This window comes from Andrographis paniculata, unplaced genomic scaffold (assembly GCF_009805555.1).
Source record: "Andrographis paniculata isolate CXL003 unplaced genomic scaffold, ASM980555v1 Contig59END, whole genome shotgun sequence".
In the NCBI taxonomy this organism is placed as follows: domain Eukaryota; kingdom Viridiplantae; phylum Streptophyta; class Magnoliopsida; order Lamiales; family Acanthaceae; genus Andrographis; species Andrographis paniculata.
Genome location: NW_026137594.1, coordinates 2,561,116 through 2,586,089, shown reverse-complemented (window position 1 = coordinate 2,586,089; position 24,974 = coordinate 2,561,116). Strand labels below are relative to the sequence as shown.

Genomic DNA, 24,974 nt, shown 5'->3' with positions numbered 1-24,974 from the left:
CTTTTACACTAATACACTCACAAGGACAAAAATGTTTTTTACTTATACTTTTTACTCACTTTCAATATAATATCAATATTTTTAAATCTTAATTTCGGGACGGAGAGAGTAATATTTTATACTATATCAATATATATTTATCATATCAAATTTTCTGTATATCGATTTTAAAAAATACTCCATCCGTCCTATATAATATGAGTGTTACTGTAGACACGAAAATTCAGGTAAAATATAATTAGTAAGTAATTAAAAAATGTATTAGTAAAAATAATTATTATTTAGTAAAAATAATTATAGATTAAGATTAAGATAATTAAATAATTTAATTAAGATTTAAAAAATTTAAATTTTAAATTTTGAAATATGATTAAAGTGTATAATTTATTTTTTTTTAAAATAAATTATGTAGGACGGACGAAAATAGTAAAAATGGATAAATTATGTGAGAGGGTGGAAGTAAATAAATAAATGGCGAAATGGCGTGGCGTGATCGGCTTGCGAGACCCACAAGTAGGGCCTGGACCAGGATATGATCTAGTGCTGCGCGGGTGGGTGGGTAGAGGTCCCTACTCTACTCTACTAGCCTACTCTCCAGTACACGTCATCAGCCAGTCAGTCAGTCAGTCCAGTCAGGCAGGTGCCTTTAATTCCGAAACACGGCAGAGCAGTAGTAGAGTGTACGGTTGGGACCGTGGACCTCTGCACACACTAGCACGGCCCTTCCCTTCCTTTCCATCGAAATGCGTGCTCTGCTCTTCCTTCAGATGAGCCAGGACCAGGACCAGGACCACGGTATCTCTCCATCGGACGGCCACCCGCCCATCTGCTTTTCTATTTAACTTCATCTCCTTCGTCCATTCCCGCAACTCGTGGGGAATCAGCAAAATTTTCATTTCCAACGATGGATATGTATGGCACCCTCTGCTGAATTGTGAACCCTACCCCTACCCCTGCCCCTACCCCTAAGCCTACACTAATATGTACTCTTTTCGTCTCAAAAGTTTATACTCCATCCGTTTTCAATATTAGTTATTTATATGCTTTTTTTACTTTCATTGTTATTTCGTGATAGAGAAAAATATATATTTATTTATGATGTAATAAGATAAAAATATGGAGTAAAAATTAAATATATTTAATTATTTTTTATTTTAAGAATATTGCTGATTTTTTAGATTTATCAAAAAGAAAATATTGTATTGAGACAAAATACTACCTATGTTCCAAAAGTATTAATCTTGTTGTATTGGACACAAGATTTAAGAAGGAATAAGAAATATTGATAGTTAATAAAAAGTAAGGATAAATTACTTTTTTGACTTTGTAAGTATATTAATGTAAAAAGTAATAGCAGGATAATTTTACGGTGATATAATTATTTATGAAAATGAGACTATTGTTTTGAGACGGACAAAAATGGTAAACAAAACTATTATATTTGGACGGAGGGAGATTCCCATTGAAAGGTTGTCATTTTTCATTTTTGTCTGTCCCAAAACAGGGTTACCATTTTCTAATTTAATAGTTGTACTACATACCAAACATAATAAATATCTTTCCAACTTACACTATATTACACAATACTAATAGGAATATTTTCGTTTTTTTCATTAAAATTCATTATAAAACTAATATTCAAAAATTTATGTGCAAAAAATAAACAATAACCTGGTAACCTTGCACCCGAATAGAAGGAGTATTTATTTTTAACAAATAAATTTAAATATATTTAATATTTTATAGATATAATATTAGTAATAATTAAATTGCTCTTACTATTTTATAAAAATATAGTACTATAATAAAGTAAAAATAAAATAATAAATAAATATAAAAAGTATTACTAATATTTACTGATAGAATCTACGGTGGCTAAAAAAAAAAAAAAAAAAAACAGCTTGAATAAGGTGCTAAATTCTTAGGTTCAGCACCTAATCCTTAAGTTTAAATAACTCATTATAATTAATTAAATTTAAGTAATTCGTTATTATTAATTAATAACTAACTAAATATCATTACCTAGTGTCACATGTCAATTATGTTTTGACAAAATATTAATAAAGTAATAATAATAATAATTTCAATTATTTATTAAAATAAAAATAATAAAATTATGAATAAACAAAATATTTTACTAAACTATAACGCATGACAACAGTCTATATGCTAATTAGACTAATCAGTTGCTGATTAATCCCAATTAACATTGTAAACCCCTCCCCTTATTATAAATCGAAACCCAATCAGGCAACCCTAATATTTAACAATCTATCAAAAATTGAAATAATCTCTTTAGTCCCAAATGTAGTAATACTGTCTCACTTATCATTTAAAATTATTATACTAAATAGCTTTTTTGCATTTATAATCTATGTAATTCATATTCAATTACAAAATTATCTCCACTCCTACCTCTAATTACCAAAATATCACCACAGCAAAATTTCAAAGCTTTTGAACATGCGTGTGCGAACAAAAACAACCTTTTTTTTTTATTTGGCAGATTAACTCCCTAAGCAATATTCATATCCAAAATTACCTTCTCAAAAATGCTCAAATGAAACAAATTCCTCCTAAAAAGGGTTTAGATCAGATCAGTACCTTGGATCGCCAAGAGAATGCATCTGATACCTCGACTAGTTTCCGCGACTTTTCGATGTAATGATCCAAGGCGAAGACATGCTCATCGATGTTGTCCGTGGGGATTGCATCCTCAGCTAACTTCACCGAGGAAATTTGCGACAGTTGAAACTTCTCAGCTATACGCTGCAGCTTCCTCGCTGCTTCTTCCTCCCCGAGCATAACGAGAGAAATTAACAAGGACTTGAGCTCGCACTTTGAGCCTTCAGCAAGAGACATCCCTTTCAAATGCTCGACTAGAGCCATCTCCTCGTCAGGGCTGCACAACGCGCAAGAATATATTTAAAAGCTTTATATAAGATAGAATAATACAACAATGCGGGAAATCTGGTACCTCCCGGCCCTGATTTTTCCCCTGTTCCGTTGTCGACCTCTTCCCTTTGTGGATGTGCTGATGGTTGTAGAAGCACTCGACCCTTTCCTTGTTCTGCATATGAAAATGGAAGAAAATCTAAACAGTTCATATTGAACAGACAAAGAAATGTAGCAAGAATCGACATAGTAATAATACCCGGTGGTGTATGCACTCATTCCGCTAAAATTACTGCTAGCTTGTGAAGAAGCATCATCGTCTAAGTGCCCGATTGACCGTTCATCAGATTTAATTTTTGCAGCAAGTAATAATCTTCTCTGGCGGACAGCTAAGTATCGGGTCAAGTACTTGCCGACTTTCTCTATTCCATCGCTGTATTCGCCAATAAGTGTGCTTGCGCACTCCACAGCGGCATTCTTCACTACGACAATGAGATCATCCCTTCTGTGCAAGAGAGCAACGCGTAGAGCTTCTTCCCAAGTTCTTGCTTCGATCAACAAGTTAATTCCATTATCAATATCATTGCAATACTCTATAAGCACTTTTGCCGCATCCCCTGGTTTACCAAGTGCCTGAAGTTCATCGGAGAGCTCGCGTGCCAGCTGTAAAAGATCATCCCTTCCAAGCTTGAGTAGACCGGCAAGTGTTAGAACACCCATCCAGTTACCACAAGCACGATAAGCCTTTAATCCCTTTTCCAAATTGGAGCAACACAAATAAGTGGCAGCAGCATCCTCGAAGCATTTTGTAGCATGGAGGTGATCGCCCCATGCTTCAAGAACTTGCTTCCTCTTATGAGGGTCGCCAATCAACTGCAGGCCCAATGGATAAAGCAGTGGGACTTTCTCCATTAGATTCAGGCAATCTTCATAATAAGGATCCCCGGCAGAAACGATGTGCCTCAATGCACTCTCATACCTTTTTAATTTAAGGTCGACGTTGTACTGCATTAAAAGTTTCGGCATGGAGTCCAATTCTTGAAGAAGCGGCACAAACTCTTTCGGATCCCTCTGTGAATTTAATGCAACAATTGCAGCGAGATTCAAATCATAAAGACCTAAAGCAGCTTCAAAAACTGCCTCAGAATCCGAAAGCCATAACAAATGCTTCAAAGATTCTTCAGAAGAAGGATACAAAGCTTGCTCTGGATCAGGAACTCCAGAGAGCTCCTTCTCCCGGATAACCTTTACTCTCTTCAAAGCCTCCTCCAAAGCTGGGGGATTACTTTTAGCCAATGTTGTCAAAATGCAGAGCTCCCTAGCAGGTGTCGCCTCAATTTGCCCTTCAAGAGACTTTCGTATAGCCGTAAGGACAGCATTCACCTTGTTTTCAGCATTAGTCCTGTTTGAAGCTCCACATGTCGAACCTTCGGTGCCACTAATGCGAGTCAGGTAAGCATAGTTTTTGTACAGTGTCTCCATAATATTTTCTTGTTTAACCGCACAAACAAGTTCTGTTATATAGCTCAAATTGTTAACCTGTCTAACAAAGTCTGCAGCTGACTCGATAAAGGTTTGCCAACCATGATGATCAATAATGATGTTAAAATCAATTCTATGTCTGCGTACCATAAGTAAGGCGTCTTTAAAGCGCCTCTGACCCAAGGCATTAATAATTGAAGTAAGGACTAACTTCCTGGGATACACACACTCCAAATTTCCTCGGGTTGTCAGCAGTATGACGGCAGATTCATCCCCATGGACAACACCAACAATCTGGGCTCCCTTTTCCCATATATTTATAAATACATTCTCCTTTTCTTCCCTTCTTTTCATTGTTGGGACAGGATGGAAATTTTCGTACTGTTCCAGTTGTCCCTTCAGAATATCATCAATATCAACAATAAATAGATGATCCTGTTTGGTAGAAAGAACCAAATGTGTTATCATCCCATCGCCAGAATTTGAGTAATATGAAAAACTACTGCAATTGTTACAGATAACTTTTCCCTCTAGACAGAGTCTTCCATTGTCATCAAGGCCAAAAAGCAATGGTCTCTCTCGTGTATAGTCTCCAACAGGGGCGATGTTAATCCATGGGCAGGATGACAGGAAAGCCATGTCATCACATCTCTCAAGACCAAACCCTCTGTTCAAACCAAACTTTGACACATATTCAAACACTTTCCCGCCATCAAACTGAACAAATGCGGAGTACCTCTTAAGAGGATTTGATGCCATACTGATTACAACCCCATCAACATAAATCTGATGTAAGGATTCAGCATGCCATCCAGAGCATGTTACGGATCCAGGAATACGATCCTCAGAACATCTTATCTTAATTTCCTGAAGGTAATAACCTGGACGAGTATCTCCCTCACAGGAGGCCTGCTTGCTTGTGTTACCATGACCAGAACCAAGATGGCACACACCAAGTAGAATGTGTGAATCCAACCAAGAAAGGTGCTGCAATGATGTGTAGTCTTTACCAAGATGTAAAGCATCTATTTTGAATGTCTGGCCTTCCAGATCATCCCATTGATCAAGCACTGGAAGTTCCACAACACACAAACTTCCATCTGACAGAGAAGCTGCCAGATGATTTTGGGAAGTTCTGGAACAGAAAGCAAGATCCCGAACCACACTAGGAAATGCTAAGCCAAGAAAGTACATAGGAGGTGGAATCAAGCACAAACTAAATGGGGTTACTAGTACTTTTGATCCATCAATGACAAATGCTATTGAGTTGTCCATTACAGCTGAAAGCCAAACAAATTTGTAAGTTATAACTCGCCCATCAAGAGTCCAACAAGTCAACCTTAATGGTTTCATCAGATCCCACATAAACTTTATTCCATCTTCCTTTGGATATCTGATTTCGTGCTTTAAGTACCAGCGGTTATTGCTTAAGTGCCATATTTTGAGGGTGTCAAATGCTTCATCCCTGACAACAGCAGCAAGAAGATCTGAGGTACAATTGTACTTGAGAAATTCTAAGGTCACACCTATTCCCTCATTAATAGAGAATGAGCTTCTCTCCAAGCCATTTTTCTCAAATAAAACTATAGACGGACATTTAATTTCTTCCTTTTGATCGTAAGCAACAGCAATTTTAGCTCCACTTGGGGCCCAGTCCAAAACTGAACCCATGAATGACTTTGGTTCAGAGACAGACTGAAGGGCACCTGAGTCACGTTCCCAAACTTTAAGCTTTTTACAAGGAGAAAAGGTATCATTCACCTTGCTCAGTGATGCAAAAAATTTTCCATCACCTCTCCATGAAATAGAAGCCTCAAATGAACCATCAGCAGAAGACAATGAATCATCTGAAAAAAACAGTCAAATGAATCAATAAGTTATAATTAATTATCAAAATTTGTCAGGAGAAATGGGCATTGAAATGGAAGAAACTAACAAATCACAGACCACAGAGAAACCAAACATGAATTTGATACCGGTAATCATATATTCAGATTTATGGGACATGCCTATGGTAGCGTGCCAAGACAAAAAGCTCAAAGTCTATTTCTATTGAAACCAGGGTGAACCCCCAGAAGAATCTTCTTCTTATTGAGAATGAAGTTGAATTTGCCATATACAACATTTTATAGGCAACTAATACTTTCCAGACTTCATATACTAAAAAAGAAAAAGGTGAATGCTGATACAAGGATGCCAAACTTTGTTCAATCCCCAGTTCTTATTTATTGGAGCAACAGCATCCAAATTTGAAATTGCATGCACCACAATTTAATGCCAAACAATGAATATATAATTTTGGAATGCATGTGAAAAAAGATAAATAAATAAGTGTTCCTGTACTTGCGTTTACTTTCATTGTCATACTACTGCAAACTACTATAACATATTTTTTGCCCCTAAAAACCTCTCATCAAAAACACTATCCATTAAAACCCCAAACCTACTTTTTATTAAAAAAAATATCATACTCAATAACTACTTCTATCTCGAAACCAATAAAAGCAAAAACAGCAAAACACACACACACACATAATGATTCCATCTAGAAAATGCTAATAGGGAAAGTGTGGAGAAGATGCCCAAATAAAACATGAAAGACTGAAATATTCTAGGTTCAAATTATTTTTTAAAGTAAAGAATATGGCAGCAAGTCCTTACTTACGTCAAGGGCTTCATGTGAATCCTCAAGTGGCATCTCGTATAACACATCCCAGTCAAGATTCATCATAAGGATCTGTCCAAAACCAGTTACCACAGCAAGTAAATCTCCATCAGGACTAGGTGAAATGCACCCAACACCACCCTCCACCTGACCAACAACTTCAGTTGTATTATCATTGACAGAATGAAGCAAGAGAAACCCTTTCAAAGTTGCAATGAGCAAGGCTTCCTTTTCCATAAGATACTCCAAACAAGTTATAGCATCTCCACTTTCTAAATCAATCAGCTGAACAGAGGCAGGCGCCATGATGTTGTCCCTGGATCCTTCAACCTGCCTCAGAACAAAAATTATTGATCAAACCACGGAACGAAACGAAGTAGAATCCAGTGATAAAACATCAAACGAATCACTTCGCGCTGGCTCAATATGTACTAATTACTAAACCTACTAAATCACATTTCAAAGTTCACTAAAAATAAAAATCCATCCAAGAATAATCCGCATTAGACTACGGAAAACACAAGCAAACAGGAACTGAGAATCGGACAAGGAGAGGCATTCGTTTCTACCTGTGGTGAAGGAAGTTCCGTAGAGTAAATGAAATTGGCGGAGGAAGACAAGAAGAGGCGGTTGCGCTCCATGTCCACTGTGGACAGTCTGATGAACTCATCTCCCTTCTGACCTTGCAACCGCACCCCCGACCAAACCTCCCATGACAACTTCAGATTATTCATTGCTCGCAATCCAGACTATCGCAGAACCTTCTTGCACTCTGACTTACCCAAACACACAGTATAAAAAACGACGGCGAAACAACGGCGGAGTAACGACGCCGGAAGTGAGAGTTCTGCGTGCAGTTAGGGTTTGTATGCAACAATTAATTATACCTTAATTTTAAAAAAAAAGAAAAAAACTGAACCGTATCGACCCGTACCCGATCCTTTAATTAGGATCGGATTACTTGAACAAAAAATTACTCAACAATACCCGGCCAATTTTTAATGGGCTTGGGCCGTGAAAGCAACGCTACCAAGTGGGTTTGACTAGTTACTTGGGCAACTTGCATTAGCGAGTCCCGGAGTAGCTGCACCAGAAAATAAATTAAGCCCATGAGGAGTTGGGAGCCCGGGAGCTCCCAAAGAATCATTTGTTCATAGAAAAGTCGGCACATTAAACGAAACTACGACGTAAATAAATTCTTGTGACAATTTTGAAACGTCTGGAAATGGGAATCCCTGGGGGACCGACCTAAAATTCCATCCATGAAGATTGGAGAAGATTCTGTGTAGGATTTCAATAATTGTGCCAGAAGCACTTCACAGGATTCTGGTCGACGATCACAATTCACAACTGATACTGAATCTCCAGCTGCGAGATACTATTTTTTATCCATTTGAAGCTGCCCCCAGCTTCCTGCATCTTCGCTTCCAATTTCCCCAATTTTCGAAACCTAATTGATTCCGTGTTTCGAATGGGGCAAATAGAAGAAGAAGAAGCAGAAATTGATCGCTTGCCTATTGATCTCCTGGCGCACATATTCTCCCTCTTCGCTTCCTTCAAAGACATGGCTCAGTCAGTTCACAATTTTATTTTATTTTTTGTGAATTTAGGGTTTCGAGTTCGATAAGTTTGAGAAATGGTGGAATACTTACTTGCAGGTCGAGCAGTGTGTGCCGGAAATGGAGGCAGGGGGTGAAGGAGTCGTTGGCTCGGCGGGAGACTCTGAGCTTTTCCGGCTGGAAGATGGACGACGAGACCACCACGCGTCTCGTTGGTTTAGCTTATGGCCTGAAAGAGCTCGACATGTAGTTTATCTAATTCTGTAGCCCTGTGAATTTACATTCACAGTATTAGGTTACTCTGTATTTATAATGAAGTGAAATGAAATTGCAGATCAAGAAGCCGTTGGGGCTGCCAGATTACCGATCAAGGGCTGAAGCAGCTGTCGACGGCGAAATGCATCGGCAATCTGTCGACTGTCTCCATGTGGGGATCGACAGCGATTACTGACATTGGAGTTGTTCATCTGGTATGCCGGAATTGTTTACCTTCTTCTACATTGGAGCTTTTGTGTTCTTGACACCTCTGTTTTGATCCGGCAGATTTCGCAGGCTGGTTCGCTGCAACATTTGAACATTGGCGGCACGTTCATCACGGATGTTTCGCTGTTTGCCATTGCAGATAGCTGCCCTTATCTGAAGGTCAAAATTGAATCAAATATACATATATATAAGTGTGTTGTGTAGATTGCTCTGTGATCTGTGATGATTTGATTGTCATTCAGTCTGTGATCCTGTGGGGTTGTCGCCACGTCACTGCCGAAGGCCTTCGCGTTCTTGTAAGCAAATGCCTCGAGCTCAAGTCCATCAATGTGTGGGGAATGAGGATTCCGCGGGATTGCTTTGTTAGTCTGCGCACGGTCAGTCCGTCTCTTCAAATACACCCCAAAGGAATACTGTAAACTATCAAAGGTCCATTCACAGCGCTCTCCGAGCAAACTGTAAGCAGGTTGATCGCTTGTTCATCCTTCACTTTGTCGATAAACGCATTGTACATAAATTCAAGTAACCTCATTGATGTAATAATAAAGGGAGAGCTTATTTACCAACAGTACTATTGAGCAGTAACACAACAGATCCGGAGAAGCTTCCGGAAGGCAGGCAGGCGCATGGAATCCTTACCATAGCTCTGTCTCTGCAGCTGCAGCTATAGCCATGGTGAAGAGTAGAAACAATCACAAGAATCGACAGACAAGTCTTGGGACTCAAATTGAATGAATGCATTTCTTAGAAATTGTTCGAAGTCAAAGAGAGAAAAACGGTAGTTCAAGTCACTCGACTAAAGGAGTATAAGTTTGCTCTGGGGCGATGTTTCTTTCTGTCAGGAAAGGAAGACATAATCGAACTTCAGTTGTCCGGTTAAATGTGTTTCTTAGCACGACCTCTTGAAGGGGCGCTGGTGTCTTTCTTGGAGCTGCCGGATGCTTCCAGTTTTCTAGCCCAGTCTGGACATCTGTCCGGTTCATAGCGATAATCGTAAAACAGTTCTTCCCCTGCAGCAATTCGGTCCTTGGCGAATATCGCGACCCTGTGGTCTCCAGCCACCATGAACACCTGCCAAGAAATCCTGTCAGTAAAAGCCAAGACGGCAAATGGGGAAGCGCAACTGCTGGTATCATTTCATCGTTGATTAGTTTACCCTAGCATAGCAGTTTGGCTCTAGAGAATGGTTGGCGAACTTCAGTTTGTCGCCCCTTCGATGAGCATCGAGCACAAACTGATCACGGAGAAAAGAACAATTATTTATGAGAAATGGAGTTGCTGAAAATCGCTTTGGAGCTTAAACATGGAGGATAGATCATACCTGATTGTTGAGGTTGAAAAGATACGAACAATTTATGCGATCATAGATCTTTCCACGTTTGTCAGCTTCATGGTGTGAAACTACCTCTCCGGTGTACTCTCCAAGGAATTCGTGCTTGCTGACGCTATTCTGTAGTTTATACATGAATGAGTTCAATTCGAGCAAATACCGAAGTAGAAAAGACATGGTGTGATATTACCTTCAGAAAAGCCCCCCAACCCGAAATATCAGATCTTCCCAGCAAAATCTATAAAGGGGCTCGCAATTGTTATCACGGGAGTTCAATGTTCATTCATGACAAATCATCAGACAAACAAGAAGATTTTAATGAAAAGAAATATGCAAAATTGGGATTCATTGAAACACAACATTTTACAGAACATTGAAAGAAATGAAAATATGCAGATGTAATTACCCTTTGTTGTTGTTTTAGCAGAAGCTTCATATTCCGGCATTCATAGTTATCCCCTCTTTGAGAAGGCACCCCAAGGCTGCCATCGCCACAGCTGCCAAGCGAAATCAAACAGTATGACTAATTACAAAGATGAAAAACTACAGCCATCCAGAGAAACTACCGTTCGAAATTTTACAGAAATATAATACACGATGAATGGCATGCAATCAAGCCAGTGAAAAGTACTTTACTACTCCTATTAATGTATTTCTCGAGTTTCTACAATGATAAAGAAAACTAATACCGATGAATCTTCTTAAACGCTAAATAGCTTAGTGCACGTAATGTGATTTTTTCACATCAGCACCGTAACCGTGCCTCTTATTTTTAGTATATTTTCTTGCTATATAAATGGTGTCTTCTTACCTATGTCATGTTAAGATTGATCAAATCGAAGACCTTAGGATTTTCATATACACTACCTTAAGCCAAAAAGCAATTGGGTGTTGCTAAATGCATCTCAAGCTAGATGGCACTCATTCAAACCACATGCAAAATTAACCGAGTTCACTAGCAGTTTATCCATGCCCAAACATATGCTGTCCCTAGAAGGATAGTGAAAACCGAAAAGGAACACGTTTTCACTGAACCTTGATTTCTTTCAACAACGATGAGGGGATACTCTTTTACTAACTATCGTTATGGCTAATCTATTGAGAAGTTCATTGAGGTGAGTAAATGGATACCAAAGGAAGAGGCTTCCCTATAAGAAAAGCAAAGGCCGTTTGCACTTTTTATCATCATTTAAATAAATCTAGTCTGTCAAATTCAATGGCTCACCTTAACCAGCAATTGCGGCAGATATCTGGATCACACTCCCTATTAGCTGCAAAGCATGGGCATTGACGACTCCTACATTGACTCTTGGCACAATGGCAGCCTCTGAATCGATTCTTGCAATTTTTTGAACAACTGCCAGAGATAATATGATTATTCAGTGGGAAATTGTGCTTGTGAACTCCAAAACATTGCAAACAGGCATAAAAAAGAAAATGAGAGAAAAACCCAAATGAGTAACAGGGCTCACCCACAGTATTTTTCGCAGCAGGTACGATTAACATGACATGGGCATGTTTTACCACAAGCCGATTGGCATCTACACGGAGTGTAGTGCGGATAAGGCTGGTCCCTCTTTTCAGAAATTCGCTTCCTATACGACTGGTATCCTGCAGATTTCCATGTGTACTTCAGGCGGCGAGCTCTTCCCTTTCGCCGCCGTAGAAATTTGGATCTTCTTCTTGGACCACCAGCCTATTTTTTGTAAAAGACGAACACATAAAAATCTAATCTTTGTGATATAAATAAACCTGAAAGTTGAAGAATGAGGGCTTACCACAATTTCATTACCATCAGCCTTGGAACAGTCATTAGAAAGTGTCATTCCATCACCATCTAGAGACATCTTCTCAGATTGATGCATGTATTTGAACACTTCAGAACAGCTTTTCAACCCACTCAGAAGATTCCTTGCAATCAAACAGCTGGATGACAAAGAGTTCATACTCAGAGCATTGCATTGACGTTAGTGGAAATTAAGAAAAGCCAGATTATAAACTCAGAGTGTCATGCATTTGCAGGCTTGGTAAAGCTTAAATTTCTATTCTCTTGTTTTTCCACTGTCTACTGGGGATTTAAACCTAAAAGCGAGCAGACTCAACAAAAGAATATGAAACTTTAACATACACACAGGTTCTTCATGGAACCCTTAGATTCTGCACACATTACATGCACACGCGGCACTCCTTATAGGAAATGTTGTCAAGGCGTCAGCATGTAAACTGTAAGCATATCATCCACATCGTGTATAGTGAGATTTTCCCTATTTTCCCTCATGATTGATAAACAGAAATCTTTCTTCTCTCTTTTGTGGCTACTAAACATAATGCAAATATGGAGGTAACAATGGTAAAAATCAAGCAAAACAAAAAATGACTTTACCTATTGCGACCAAAAATCTGAATGCCCTTCTCGTACAGTGCTTTTTCAAGTGGTTTCCAACTCGTGTTGTCAACCACTTCCTGTTTCACCAAAGTTTCATCGGCAACCTCGTCTTTCTTTAAGGTGTCATTGCTGCTGGCAAGTGGTTGGTTCATTGCAGTCTCATTTAGCGCCACACTGGCACTCTCCACCTGCAAAGATTTATCAGAATCCAGAAGAGGAGCCTCCTTCCCTTGGGATTTTGTAGAACCTTTAGAAGTAGCATTCTGAGAACTCATATCAACATTTTGCAGAAGTGAACTACCCTGAGTGTACATATCTTTAGAACTGAGACCGCTACCGGCAACAGAATCAGAATCCGACATTGTACTTTTTTTCTGCATCTTATTCTTTCCAGCCAAAACATTCTCAGCTACTCTCTTGCTACTCCTTTTCTCACCACCGCTTTTCCCAACAGATGTATTTTTCTCCGATGAAGTGACATCATCAATCAGTCTGATCTCTGAGGAAGAAGCAATTTCACTTGGATTATGCCTGAAAGATACACCTACTAGCTCCCGCCTTTGCATTTGACCAGGTGCAGCTTTTTCTTCTAGATTTGTCTGTTGGGAGGTCATGGTAGCATTGCCACCTGACTCAAGGACCTGAAGCTGTTCAGATGTATATATTACAAGAGAATACCGATACAAGCAACCAAGATAACACAATGAATTAAGCGAGCGGAATAATCTGCTCGAGCATTTGGTAATCACAGCATGTTCCTACTTAGGTCCAATGGGATATATTATCTGCGCAATTATTATAAATTTAACAAAGCATTAGTAAACACAATCTACCATTCGATGACAATTTGGGCCGCATGGCTCCTTCTCCGCATCTGGACTGGACCATTCCAACTGTTTTTCAGCCTTAAAGAGGAATAAGCGTGTCATAAGAACGCATTAACTGCAGATAACAAATTCCATCTTATGCTACCTTAAATCAACTTACAGGGAAGATAAGGTCCTGGGAACACCCATGTAGTCTACAGTCAAAAACCTGCCTCGTAAAGGTGTTAAATTAGAATTAGAAATAATTATAAGGGATAGAATGATAGAATCAAATGGTTGGTTTCTGATGGGAAAACAAATGATAGCTCATGCTTACTAGACAACGGCGACAGAAGAGATTGTCAAATGAGTCCAGAGCAGCATCAAGATCTTTATCAAGATAAGGATTCTCGGATCCTTCTGCATTTCCAGTGTCCATGTGACAAATAGCATTGTCTTTCTTGATCAGATCTTCATATCTTGCCTGTATAAGATGTTCTACGGTGGTTTATCTCTGTATAGACAACAGACAATGGGAAATACGTGGACTAAATTCACATGGTGATCAGTTCTTTTTTCCCACCTTTTTCTTTCATATAATAACAAAGCATGCCTAAAAACAAATTACCAACACAGTATGCAATCAGTAATAAGAAGTTCGATTACATACCCTGATTTCAGAAGGGGATCTAGAGAAGCACTTGCTCAACAAACCCAGTGTCAGATCATAGAGACCCATTGCTTTTATGGTTGTCCTAATGAGTTATACAGACGCACAAAAAGAACCATATTAGTTCCACAATCTCAACATGCCTGAAATAAATAAATCAGTGAAACAAGAACTTGCTTCAGTCTTAAAACTGCGTAGAATAGCAACATATTAAACTACTATATGCCCAAGAATTCTAATTACTTTCATGTCTGGATGTATAGAAACTCAGCAGAGAAAATTAAACAAGACATGTATTAATGCAACTAAACATACAAAGCTCACTTCCTGAAACAATTCACTTTCATGCTAAAATAGAAATAGTCAAAACGCCAAATGAGATTACAAACTGTCAAATATACAAACCGCAGAATATAATCTTCCGTTTCTGCAAATTCTTTCTTCTCTTCTTCTTCTTCACCTGTCTCGTCCTCACTATCGCTGGAAATTAGAGTTTCACCCCCATCCTGGTCATAATAAATTTGCCTTCTGCCAAGCACTGACTGATCCTCTGTCATTCTCTGGTTTCTGTGAACACAAAAATATAATATCAACCCACCAAAAAATTAATTGATAACAGTGAGAAGGTTTAAACAACAAGTGAGCATGAACTCCAAGATGCAAAAAGCCACAAACAAAGAAAAAAGGAATCATGGAAAAAGAATTGTTAATCTATGAAAATCTGCATTGAAGCTGAAGTAGAATAACAGAGTTATTTTGGAGCAATCCACCAATGCTTACTAATAAATCTAAATGAAGTAAAGAACAAACGAGGAATTCCAAAATGAAGGTGGTAGGCAAAATTCAGGGATATCAATTTATTGAGCAGAAGACAGTGTAGATAGAATGCTGCAAGACTGAACAATATATCCCCATGTCCAATTTGCTTAGCAAATCCAACTTTCTACGCATTCAATCAGCACATATCAGCTTTAGTTTATGTATGCTTCCTCAGTTACTGCGCAAGCCCTTCAATACAGATTTAGTCTTCTAGAATTCCCCAAAGAACAGAAGCTCTGTGTTTCAAACTAAAAAAATAAAATTTATCTAACTAAAACTAATATGTATATGAAAGATAAAATCATATTATGACTGGAATGAAAAGAAAAACACAATCACCAAAAAGAACATGTGGACTAAGAATTAACCAAATTAGATATCAAGAATGTCTTAGAAAAATATGCAGACTAAAATACACCAGACTGCGTTGAATCAGCTCCCTGCCAAAGTATCTCAATTTGATTCAAATAACCAGATGAGAAGAAGGGATTAACCGAATTAGATAACAAGGCTTGAAATTATTTTGGTGCTTTCTTGAAGCTATTATTAAAATCCAGAAACTCTATGGAACCCAGTCTGACATTTCTATGGCTATTACCACTTAGGATAATTGTTGTCATAAAACAGAATTCCAATATAGCAGTTTATGCAACATTAAAGTCTGAAACCATCAGAATTTTTATTGTAAGTGAATAATTCGACTTTAAAAGAGTGTTATCTGTGTGGACTGCAAAATATGAATAACATGCACTTTTTCTGTAATGTGTGTTTAATATATTACTCACCTATCCAAAAAGATCCATGTAGTGTATGGTGGCAACCTTTTAACCTCTGGCAGCATAATCGGACAGACAGCATTCTTGACCGTAAGAGTCAATCCCAAAAGTACTGCTGAAGCGGGGTGTCCATCTTCATCCGAGCTACTGCTTTCATCATCACCATTGCTTGTCTCAAGATCATCATGCAAATCAAATGCATCATTTTGTCTCTTTGCAAGTAAATCCATGGTTCCATCATCACAATTAATTTTAAGATTTTTTCTCTCCATTGATAGCTTATAAAAATTTCTTGTAACATCAAGTACTTTCTCAGAATTTTCTTTCATCCGTCTCTGAAAGGCCAAATAAGAATAATAAAACATTGGAAATATAACTAATGCAAAATACATCATTTACTAAAGATTATGTATAGACAGAAAATGTACACTTATATGGTTCATGCGATCAGATTTAACTTGCTTCTTCAAAGATTTAACCAGGGCGGAAGCTTCCTCCACCGAAGGACCATCCCCATGGTTCAAAGCAACCTGATTACATTAGCAAAAATTCAACAAGGAGTTATAATGAACAAGGAAGTAATTATGAGTTAATCTAGCTTAGTTGGATTAAAAACCTGGAAAAAGGAAAAAGTTATTCTAACATATGCAATCAAGATAAGATTCAGATTCAAGCTTTTGTTGCTTATAGCTGGATAAACAACAACTACATAATGTAAAATAAGATGAAAACAAGTATATTACAAATTCAAACCATCCTTCCTCATAACTTCAACATTTGATATATCATTCAAGTAGCAAATGCCATATCTTAATCAGATAAAATTTCCCTAATAGTGCATCATTATCACAAAATACATCCTCAAAGACAAAAGCGAAAATTTACAAAGCCTCAATAGTAAGTAGAAACTTTTTAGGGTGTGGATTTGGTGTAATTGTTTCAATAATTTCATAATTACTAAAAATTCAAAATAAATAAATTAAATTGTATATACTTGTGGAATTTTGAAGAAAATAAGGCAATTGCCAAATTTTGAATATTTGTAAAACCACTTGTATGAAAATCACCGAAAAGCCAAACAAAACACCATCCATAAGCGCACATAAACATACAACCATTAACTACCAAGAATCCAATTCAAATTAATTTAACGAATAAATAAGGCAAGCTCAATCTGCACAACAGATCTGCATAGTGATAAGTTGTACGATGTAAGAGCGCAGCGGATCTGCGCGATGATAAGTTTCACTAAAGTAAAAACGCTGCAGATCTGCACCAAGGAGTTTAATGTAGAAACACAACAGATATGCGCAGAGATTAGCGTATCAGATCTGCCACGAGATAAGCTGCTGTAGAGTAAAAATGAAATAGATCGGCACATATATAAGTTCAAGTGAAGTGAAAACACATCACAACAGATCTGCATCGGCGCAATTACCATCACTACAAAGTAGCATACAGGCTGATTCAACAAAATAAACTCCATAGAGATTAACAAAGAAATTTATACACAAGACATTTAACTTTCCAACAATCACAATGAAGAAGTACCGTAGAAAAGTGGGGTACAAGACTCAGAACAAAAGGAGAAGTTCCAGACCCAGAGTGCTTGCTTGTCGACATTACCGATGACCTGATAAGGCAATATATTGCTAGATCCACAAATGGTGCTACAATAACAGATCCAAATCATGTAAAAGAGACCCCTATATCTGTTTTGGCGATTCGGACCTCAAAACCCTGGAAATGGATCAACAAGGCGGAGAATACGAGGGGGTAAGATAGAGTGCCTCTTAGCGGCAACCCCTCAAGTACTCACCTTTAAGCCCTAAAAAACACCAGCAATCTGAGCGAAGGCTACTCGCCTTATATACTAGTATAATACGTTTTTTTCCTTTTCTCATATGTGACAAGTGTATGGGGCGAGCGAGCTACTCATTCCACGTATACACTCATGCAAAACATGGGACCCACATCACAGAAAACACATAGATGCGGTCTTTCTTGCTTGGCCAATCATCCACCCACAACGCTAGCTGACTTGTCTCCAAATACCATATGCACTCTCTGGTAGCGCGACTGCGCACTGCAAGTGTAGCACCACTATATTGTAGACTAATTCAATACGATTTTAGTGGCCGCATCACCATAGCATCACAGATTCAAGTGGAATGTGGAGCACTGTGGCACAAATATTTTATGGAGCCACAGCGCACATAGTTCGCATACAACACTTGCTATATTGAAGCATGGCACCTACTTATGATATTAAAATATATATGCATATGCATATTTACATGTATATTATAATACTCTTAACAATTGCTCCAATCATCCTGCCATTTAAATCCAAAGGATGAAGAAGAACGATAGAACAATCATACTAGCAAAGTAACACAAGTCCACAAACTAGCAGATTTACTGCAATACTATTTGTACATTTAGATGATGTCAAGATTAAAGAATGAGAACCAGGCAAAAATTCTTAGGAAAATATTTTAGAGATCCTTCAAATCAAAATGTATATTTAGAAATAAATACTAATACGAAAATGAAAATAGAAGAGGCACACAAGGAGTTACCTCTGTGCCTCTGTAAGTGGTGCTGAGGCTGCCCCAGCCTACCCCTCGAGCCATTCACAACTATGCCTTGTATACAGTTTAAGCCAACCTATCTCCTAAACAAACGGTGTGGAGTCTTCGAAAAGCCACGTGTCTATGTAAATGAGTAGAAACTAAGTTTAGATAAACATAATAATTCAACAACGATTGAATTTTAAAGATTTCAGATTATTTTGTATATATTCACTATACAGAGGTAGAAAAACACCAAAACCACAATCCAGACACCATCTAACTACCAGAATTAAAAATTCACCTTTATTCAAATCACAGACACGACGACAAACTCAATCTCGGCAATGCAGAAAGCACAATGTACATTCTGATACAATTCTCATCACAAATACAACACGCAAATATCAATCGAGTACAGAAAACTCCATCCGCACTCAAACGAAAACGCCTATCCAACAGTTGCACGAAAACATACGACGATTGGAGCAATTACCGTAGGGTTGGATCCGGAGGCGGAGGTGGACGCTTTTGGCGGCGACATTGCCGGTGGTGGAGCGTGGCAGCGCTGAATCGGGCAATGGAGCTACGATTACAGATCCGAGTCATGCAAAGGGTACAAGGAGTGATTGTTTTGTTTGGCGGTTGGAATTTGAAAACCCTAAGAATGGATTGAGGATGTGGCGCGCGGGTATGGAGGGACCGGCCAAGTCAGGGACGCTTTTCAGCACTTTGCAATCGCTCCCTTCCTCCCTCCGTTTTATATGTACTGACGAAGAGTCAGAAGAACTTGCAATCGATTCTCGGACGTTACTACAGATTACGACAACTTCTTCCAGCCTCAGAAGACTAAAAACTCATATCTTCAGCCTTTACCGCGTCGATTAATTTATGGGAAATTATTATTATTATTATTATTATTATTATTATATACTAGTGAATTGATTGTTTTCTATTATTTTTGTGTCAAATTATTCTGCACAAAAAACTAATACTTGTAAATTGATTCTTTTCTATTTATATGGAGTAACCCTTAAATATTTTTTTATATTGAAATTTTTCAGAATCTACTAGTAGTTAAAAAATTCCGATAAATTTTATTTTGTGATTTAAAAATTGTGTGACATTTCTTATGTTTTTTATAATATTGCATCAAATTCCATTGTCTATTTTGCAAGCATTGTATAGATGAAGTATGTTAACTTTAAAATTTACATTATTGATATGTCGTGTGTGCACACGTGTTTCACTTTTTCTTATATATACTATTTGATGCTTCTTCAGTTTTACAACTGCGTTGGACACGAGATTTAGGGAATATTGATATTATATTTATAGTGAGTAAAAATATAGATAAAAGACGTTTTTGCCTTGTGAATATATTAGTATAAAAGGTAGTAACAATTATGTAATAATAACGAAAGAGTATTGTATTGGACGGATGGAATATTATATTTATTTACAAATATTTTTACCTCTATTTTTTTTTGACATATTCAATTTATAAAAATATTTTCTCACAATATTAGCTCACTTATATATTTTTTAAAATATTTTTATTCTATATTTATATATCATAATTGACAAATATAATATTATATTCATTAAAATTCGAGTTTGTTCAGATGACCACACAATTCATGAACGAATGAAGTATTTATTAGAATATAAATAATAAATTGCAAAAAAAAATAAATTATAAATAGATGTAATAATAATTTTTGATAAATTCAATAATTATTTTTTTTATCAATATTAATTGTATTCAAATTAAATATAATTATAGTATCTAATATGGACTCAACACCATCACAATATTCAAGACAATATGATCATATTGAATTATTAAGAAAAGTGACTAAAAGCAAATACAATTACATATTTTAAACCATATTCATCTAACTTTATCTAATCCGTATGTGTTCCATGTACATAAATAAATAATCGTCTAATATGATATAGTATTATAGATCTCGTATTCGTATCCGAGTCTCACTATCCTCGTTTATTGTCGTTTCTATACAAATTTCGTATTATATAATATATTCTTTTGCATGTGAGGAAGTTTGTTGACGAGAAGTATGTTAGTTAGCTTCGTTTATAGACTAAATATATAAATGTTATGCATTCCTAATGACTCAACAGAGACAGTCATTTACGTTGTCGTAACATTTTCATTGATAAAAACATTACTTCAACGATATGATTAATAAAATTAATTACTGTCTCGATTTATCTCTAAGGTCACATTTGTCTTTTGCATCATTGTATTAATATTAAAAATATTTTTATATTTATATATTTTTTTCGATTAACAAACAAAAAATAAATGAGATAATAAAAACGTAGTATAATATAATATAAATAACTATAGATTAAGAAAGTGTGACATGAAGAACATAATTTATTATATGTTTTTTTCCTTATTTGTGTATATTTGAAAGGTTAGAGGCCCAACCCTAACACTAATTCGGGCCGCAGGATATCGGCCCACAATCCAATCTCCTCCTCCCAATTCGCATCTGTGCCTCAATCCACAACTCGGATTTCGCAACGGATATGAGGGCGGGCGGTGGAGTGTTGTTCGGAGTTCCACGCGCCGCCGCGATTCCGTCGGGTCTAGTTGGTCGTCGTCGTCCTTCTCGATGCTACTCTGTGTCTTCTTCTTCAGGTATGTATTCGGCGCTTCTCGATTATGTATGCTATGGTATGCTCGTTTAAGCTGAAATAAGTGCGGTCGTGTGCTACAGACCATTCGTCGTTTATAAAGGATGTGGCTGCGACACCGCCGCCGGCGCATTTGAATCATCTTCTGAGAATTCTGCAGTTGAGAGGTATGAATGTGACGCTGTTGCGTAGGCTAGCTACCTGCTTTAGTGAATGATTATATCGTTAATTGCAATGGTTGGAGATGAAATCACGCTTTACTAGCAATGCACTTTGGTTGATTGGATTGAATAATTCTGAGGTATGATCAGTTTCTGTTAGAACGTGAAGAGATTGGTGATCATGTCTCTTCCTCTGTTGGCATTGTAAAATGTGGTTTTCAGAGATGAATTTTTCATCCATGTGGCGAAGAACAAATTTCTTAGGGTATGTTCTGTATATAGCAATGGGGATAGGTAAATGAAAATATCCTCATTTTTCATGTTCGTTTAGATAAGATAATTCAAATATGCTCAATCTATGTTTTCATTTCTCTTCCAAATGCAAAGAAATGGATTCCATGGACCTTCCATTTCACTATAAACTCTCTTTTACTCGATGAATCGTCTCTTTGTTTTTCAATGCATTATCTTCTTTCTGCATTCGCAATAAATTGTTTTCTCCGTATCGCTGCTTAATTCTATGTTATACTAAATATACGAATCAATTCTCATTATTGATGATTTTTTTTCTCTTCAATTTTATTCTCTAGTATTAATTTTCTTTTTCTGCAATTCCTGTACCAAATGCACCATTAATTCTTGCCATTGTAGCAGGTGAAGAACTCATTTCGCCCGGGGCGAAGAAAGGCTTGATTCCACTTGTTGTTCCTTTGTCCAAAACCAGTACAGGTTTGTTTGTTTTGTAGACGAGCCTAAGAGTTTGCAGTTGTAAGATAAATGGTGGGAGTGACTTTCTGTAATTCCGGCTTCTGTTTTCCATTCAATAGGTTCAATAACTGCATTGTTACGATGGCCAACTGCTCCAGCCGGGTAATCGAGCTTCTTAACAAGGAAATTGGATTGAAATTTACTGTCTTCTTATTTCCTCCTTTCACCATTGTACACAGGATGGAGATGCCAGTGGTGGAGGTTCGGAAATACGGCGTTTGGCTTTTGGCAAAGAATGTGAGTAATCGATACATCAAATACATACAAAGTTATCGTTATGTAATGTTCATCTTGCTATTCTGCCCCAAAACAGGTCGAGCAATTCATCAACCGAATTCTGGTGGAAGAAGATGTCAAGGGCTTTGAAGAAAGATATGACGAGCTGTTCGATACTTCAGCAGTTGCACGAAACAAATTTTACAAGAAGGGCGATTTTGCTGCATCCCATATTTCGAGCTTTGAGGCCTATGTTTTAAAGAAGGTAGCGCAAAGCTACACAGCCCTCTGTCGATTTTACCTCAATTAACAACTTATCAGTTGCCTTTCAGATAGGTCTGTTTCCAGACATACTCGAACGCAAAGTTAAGCAGCATTTTGACAAAGGCGATCACGTACGACACTTTTTCATATCATCATTTTTATAAGCAGCTTCTATTATCTTCCGGTGACATCTATGTGTTGGTATAAAGGTATCAGCGTTGGTGACCGGGGAATTCTACACTAAAAAGGAGCACTTTCCGGGATTCGGGCGCCCCTTTGTCTTCAATGCAGAAATTCTGCTGAAGTCTGTATCTCTGTTCCTTTTATTACAACATATTACATTCTTTCCATCCTTCAATTCACCCGATTTATTCATTCACATAGAGTTGGACGAATCTTAGAAGCTAAAGATGCTGCACGGGGGGCTCTGAAATCTCCGTGGTGGACGCTCGGCTGCGAATATCAGGTATCCATTGTTTAGCCGGCTATTGAAATAATCATTACGTTGTACATGTGCAGCTTGAATCTCTTTGTCATTTTAGTCTCGTAATTGGAGTATGACGCAAATTAGTTCTGTAAGTGAAATTTTTTTTTCAATTTTAGTCGTCCGGCGCCGGAGATATCTACATGTCACCAATGTGGCTCGCCGGAGGACACGCGTCTGCTAAGTAGCGATACTTGGTTGACACGTGAATTTTTATTTTTTAAAAAAATTTAATTCAAAATTTTTACAAAAAAAGACAATAAATAAATTAAAAAATTAAAAATCCACGCGTCTGTCCAGTGTCGTTGGTGAACACGTGTACTCGAACGAGCCTCGCCGGTGCCATATAGACATCTCCGGCCCCAGAGGATTAAAAGTGCGAAAAATTTTCACTTAAGGGATTAATTTGCGACATACTGAAGCTACAAGACTAGAATAATAAAGGCGTTTAATTGCGGAAAAAAAAAAAGAAAAAGTTTACCCTTGTTTTTTCGGCATTCCCATTAGGAAGTTGCGAAAATAGCTCAATGGGAGGACGAGCAAATCGAATACATAAAAGAGAAAGTAACCGACGAGGGCAAGCAACAAGATTTGAAAAAGGGGAAAGATCCAGCTCAGGTTTCGAGCCCCATTGCTTATACTGAATCACTATTCCCTCTTTCCACGCAATCGATATAACATTTAGGTCAACGTATACGTGCGTATGCTCGCAGGTTGCATTGGATGAAGCTGCCTTTCTGCTCGACTTAGCTTCAATTGACGGGACATGGGATGAACACATTCATAGAATCGCAGAATGTTACCGGGAGGCTGGCCTGCACGACATTGCCGCATTTATACTTTATAGTGACTAATCCGGCATTACTTATCCTGAATATTCGAATTCTCTTATGAGGTGCGCGACATATTTAACATAGCTTACGATTTCCCATTTTGACTCTCGTCTATCCTGTGCAGGCCCGAGAGGCTACGGAGATATGCTGCTTCACATTTTGGTACGGTAAGCGCCAACATTGTTATCAATCTTTTTTCTACACGATTATGGGAGACTTATGCATGCTCGACGTATCTCATTATGTTCTTTGGTATTGGTGTAATCGAGATTTTGAAATGTTTTAATTTTCAGCAGGATGTTGGGGCTCGGAGGATTACTCTGCAGCGCGAGCCGTGTTTCCTCTGTAAGTCCTCGTCTGCCTTTCGTTGTTGTGATGCTCCGTACATTCTGCCTGCATATTATTTGCTTGTCTGCGGCGACCGGCTGTCGCCGAGATCGTCGGATTTCGTCGTGTTTATTCTTTCGTTATGTTCCTAGTTGATATGCATTGATGAAATATGTGGTACAATACATGTTAATCAGATAAAAATCGACTGAATGTAATGTGAATTAAATTTGAAATTTCTCGGAAGAAATGTTCCGTAGGAGGAAATACATTGTTTGGGCTCTATTTATCCATCTTCTCATTTTGATAATTGTACTTTTCCCTCTCTATCTCACACTGTCCCCAAATATAATTATTCATTTTATTTCGCGTTTTAAAATTTATAATTTATAATTTTTTTATTTAATTAGCTGAACTTAATACTTTGCAAACGACTAGGTGAACCATGTGTGGCAGGTGACTTGAGGCGTCGCGGGTGAGTTTGAACCCATGACTTTACGGTCACAAGTTCTACTCCTACATCACCACGCGTCGGGAGTTTTTTTCTTTTCATTACATATATATTTATAATTTAAATAAAAATTAAAAAATATTTTGGTATCATGGTTTTTGTATATGTATTTATAATTTAAATAAAAATTAAAAAATATTTTGGTATTATGGTTTTTTTAAAAATAGTAAAAAAATATAGTTTGAATTAAGACGCATGAATTGAATATTTATTAAAGAATATTGAAATGGGAGTGGGAGAATAATTTACATATTAGGTGAATATCTGGTTACAAATAAACAGTAAAATAAAACTGACAA

At 37.4% G+C, this 24,974-nt stretch overlaps 4 protein-coding genes across 19 annotated transcripts; 2 read left to right on the top strand and 2 right to left on the bottom strand.

The window, feature by feature from the left end:
- Positions 1–2,280: 2,280 nt before the first annotated feature.
- LOC127257867 (elongator complex protein 1) lies at positions 2,281–8,399 on the bottom strand. 3 transcript variants are annotated; one of them, XM_051284360.1, is made up of 7 exons: positions 8,291–8,399; positions 8,030–8,126; positions 7,612–7,889; positions 7,039–7,372; positions 3,155–6,224; positions 2,978–3,070; positions 2,281–2,902 (listed from the first exon to the last, which is right to left on the bottom strand). In XM_051284360.1, the coding sequence occupies exons 3-7, from the start codon at positions 7,774–7,776 to the stop codon at positions 2,593–2,595; spliced, it is 3,972 nt and encodes a 1,323-aa protein (XP_051140317.1). In that variant the 5' UTR covers positions 7,777–7,889; positions 8,030–8,126; positions 8,291–8,399; the 3' UTR covers positions 2,281–2,592. The 3 variants fall into 3 exon arrangements, with proteins under 3 accessions (XP_051140317.1, XP_051140316.1, XP_051140318.1); XM_051284359.1 differs by lacking the exons at positions 8,030–8,126; positions 8,291–8,399 and having other exon boundaries at positions 2,282–2,902; positions 7,612–7,951; XM_051284361.1 differs by lacking the exons at positions 7,612–7,889; positions 8,030–8,126; positions 8,291–8,399 and having other exon boundaries at positions 2,282–2,902; positions 7,043–7,184.
- Positions 8,400–8,473: 74 nt separating this feature from the next.
- On the top strand, positions 8,474–10,679 carry LOC127257869 (F-box protein At5g67140-like). 4 transcript variants are annotated; one of them, XM_051284367.1, is made up of 6 exons: positions 8,474–8,614; positions 8,701–8,847; positions 8,936–9,071; positions 9,145–9,243; positions 9,327–9,550; positions 9,743–10,679. In XM_051284367.1, the coding sequence occupies exons 1-5, from the start codon at positions 8,514–8,516 to the stop codon at positions 9,501–9,503; spliced, it is 660 nt and encodes a 219-aa protein (XP_051140324.1). In that variant the 5' UTR covers positions 8,474–8,513; the 3' UTR covers positions 9,504–9,550; positions 9,743–10,679. The 4 variants fall into 4 exon arrangements, with proteins under 4 accessions (XP_051140324.1, XP_051140323.1, XP_051140322.1 ...); XM_051284366.1 differs by having other exon boundaries at positions 9,667–10,679; XM_051284365.1 differs by having other exon boundaries at positions 9,654–10,679.
- LOC127257868 (histone-lysine N-methyltransferase CLF-like) lies at positions 9,800–19,269 on the bottom strand. 2 transcript variants are annotated; one of them, XM_051284363.1, is made up of 18 exons: positions 18,941–19,269; positions 18,454–18,586; positions 16,300–16,401; positions 15,881–16,206; positions 14,682–14,843; positions 14,277–14,361; positions 13,944–14,090; positions 13,788–13,835; positions 13,634–13,705; positions 12,798–13,447; positions 12,193–12,340; positions 11,887–12,110; positions 11,640–11,771; positions 10,821–10,911; positions 10,605–10,652; positions 10,406–10,534; positions 10,241–10,318; positions 9,800–10,155 (listed from the first exon to the last, which is right to left on the bottom strand). In XM_051284363.1, exons 2-18 carry the CDS (start codon positions 18,505–18,507, stop codon positions 9,961–9,963), a joined length of 2,691 nt encoding a protein of 896 aa, XP_051140320.1. In that variant the 5' UTR covers positions 18,508–18,586; positions 18,941–19,269; the 3' UTR covers positions 9,800–9,960. The 2 variants fall into 2 exon arrangements, with proteins under 2 accessions (XP_051140320.1, XP_051140319.1); XM_051284362.1 differs by lacking the exons at positions 18,454–18,586; positions 18,941–19,269 and adding an exon at positions 17,423–17,732.
- A 1,678-nt stretch (positions 19,270–20,947) lies between these two features.
- LOC127258608 (protein IN CHLOROPLAST ATPASE BIOGENESIS, chloroplastic-like) lies at positions 20,948–24,449 on the top strand. Of its 10 annotated transcripts, none has more exons than XM_051285519.1 (13): positions 20,948–21,115; positions 21,195–21,278; positions 21,927–22,001; positions 22,100–22,142; positions 22,220–22,277; positions 22,354–22,521; positions 22,589–22,651; positions 22,730–22,824; positions 22,905–22,986; positions 23,512–23,622; positions 23,718–23,850; positions 23,962–24,004; positions 24,131–24,449. In XM_051285519.1, exons 1-13 carry the CDS (start codon positions 21,004–21,006, stop codon positions 24,318–24,320), a joined length of 1,257 nt encoding a protein of 418 aa, XP_051141476.1. In that variant the 5' UTR covers positions 20,948–21,003; the 3' UTR covers positions 24,321–24,449. The 10 variants fall into 10 exon arrangements, with proteins under 10 accessions (XP_051141476.1, XP_051141479.1, XP_051141478.1 ...); XM_051285522.1 differs by having other exon boundaries at positions 21,924–22,001; positions 23,962–23,999; positions 24,134–24,449; XM_051285521.1 differs by having other exon boundaries at positions 21,924–22,001; positions 23,962–23,999.
- The last annotated feature ends 525 nt before the right edge of the window (positions 24,450–24,974 follow it).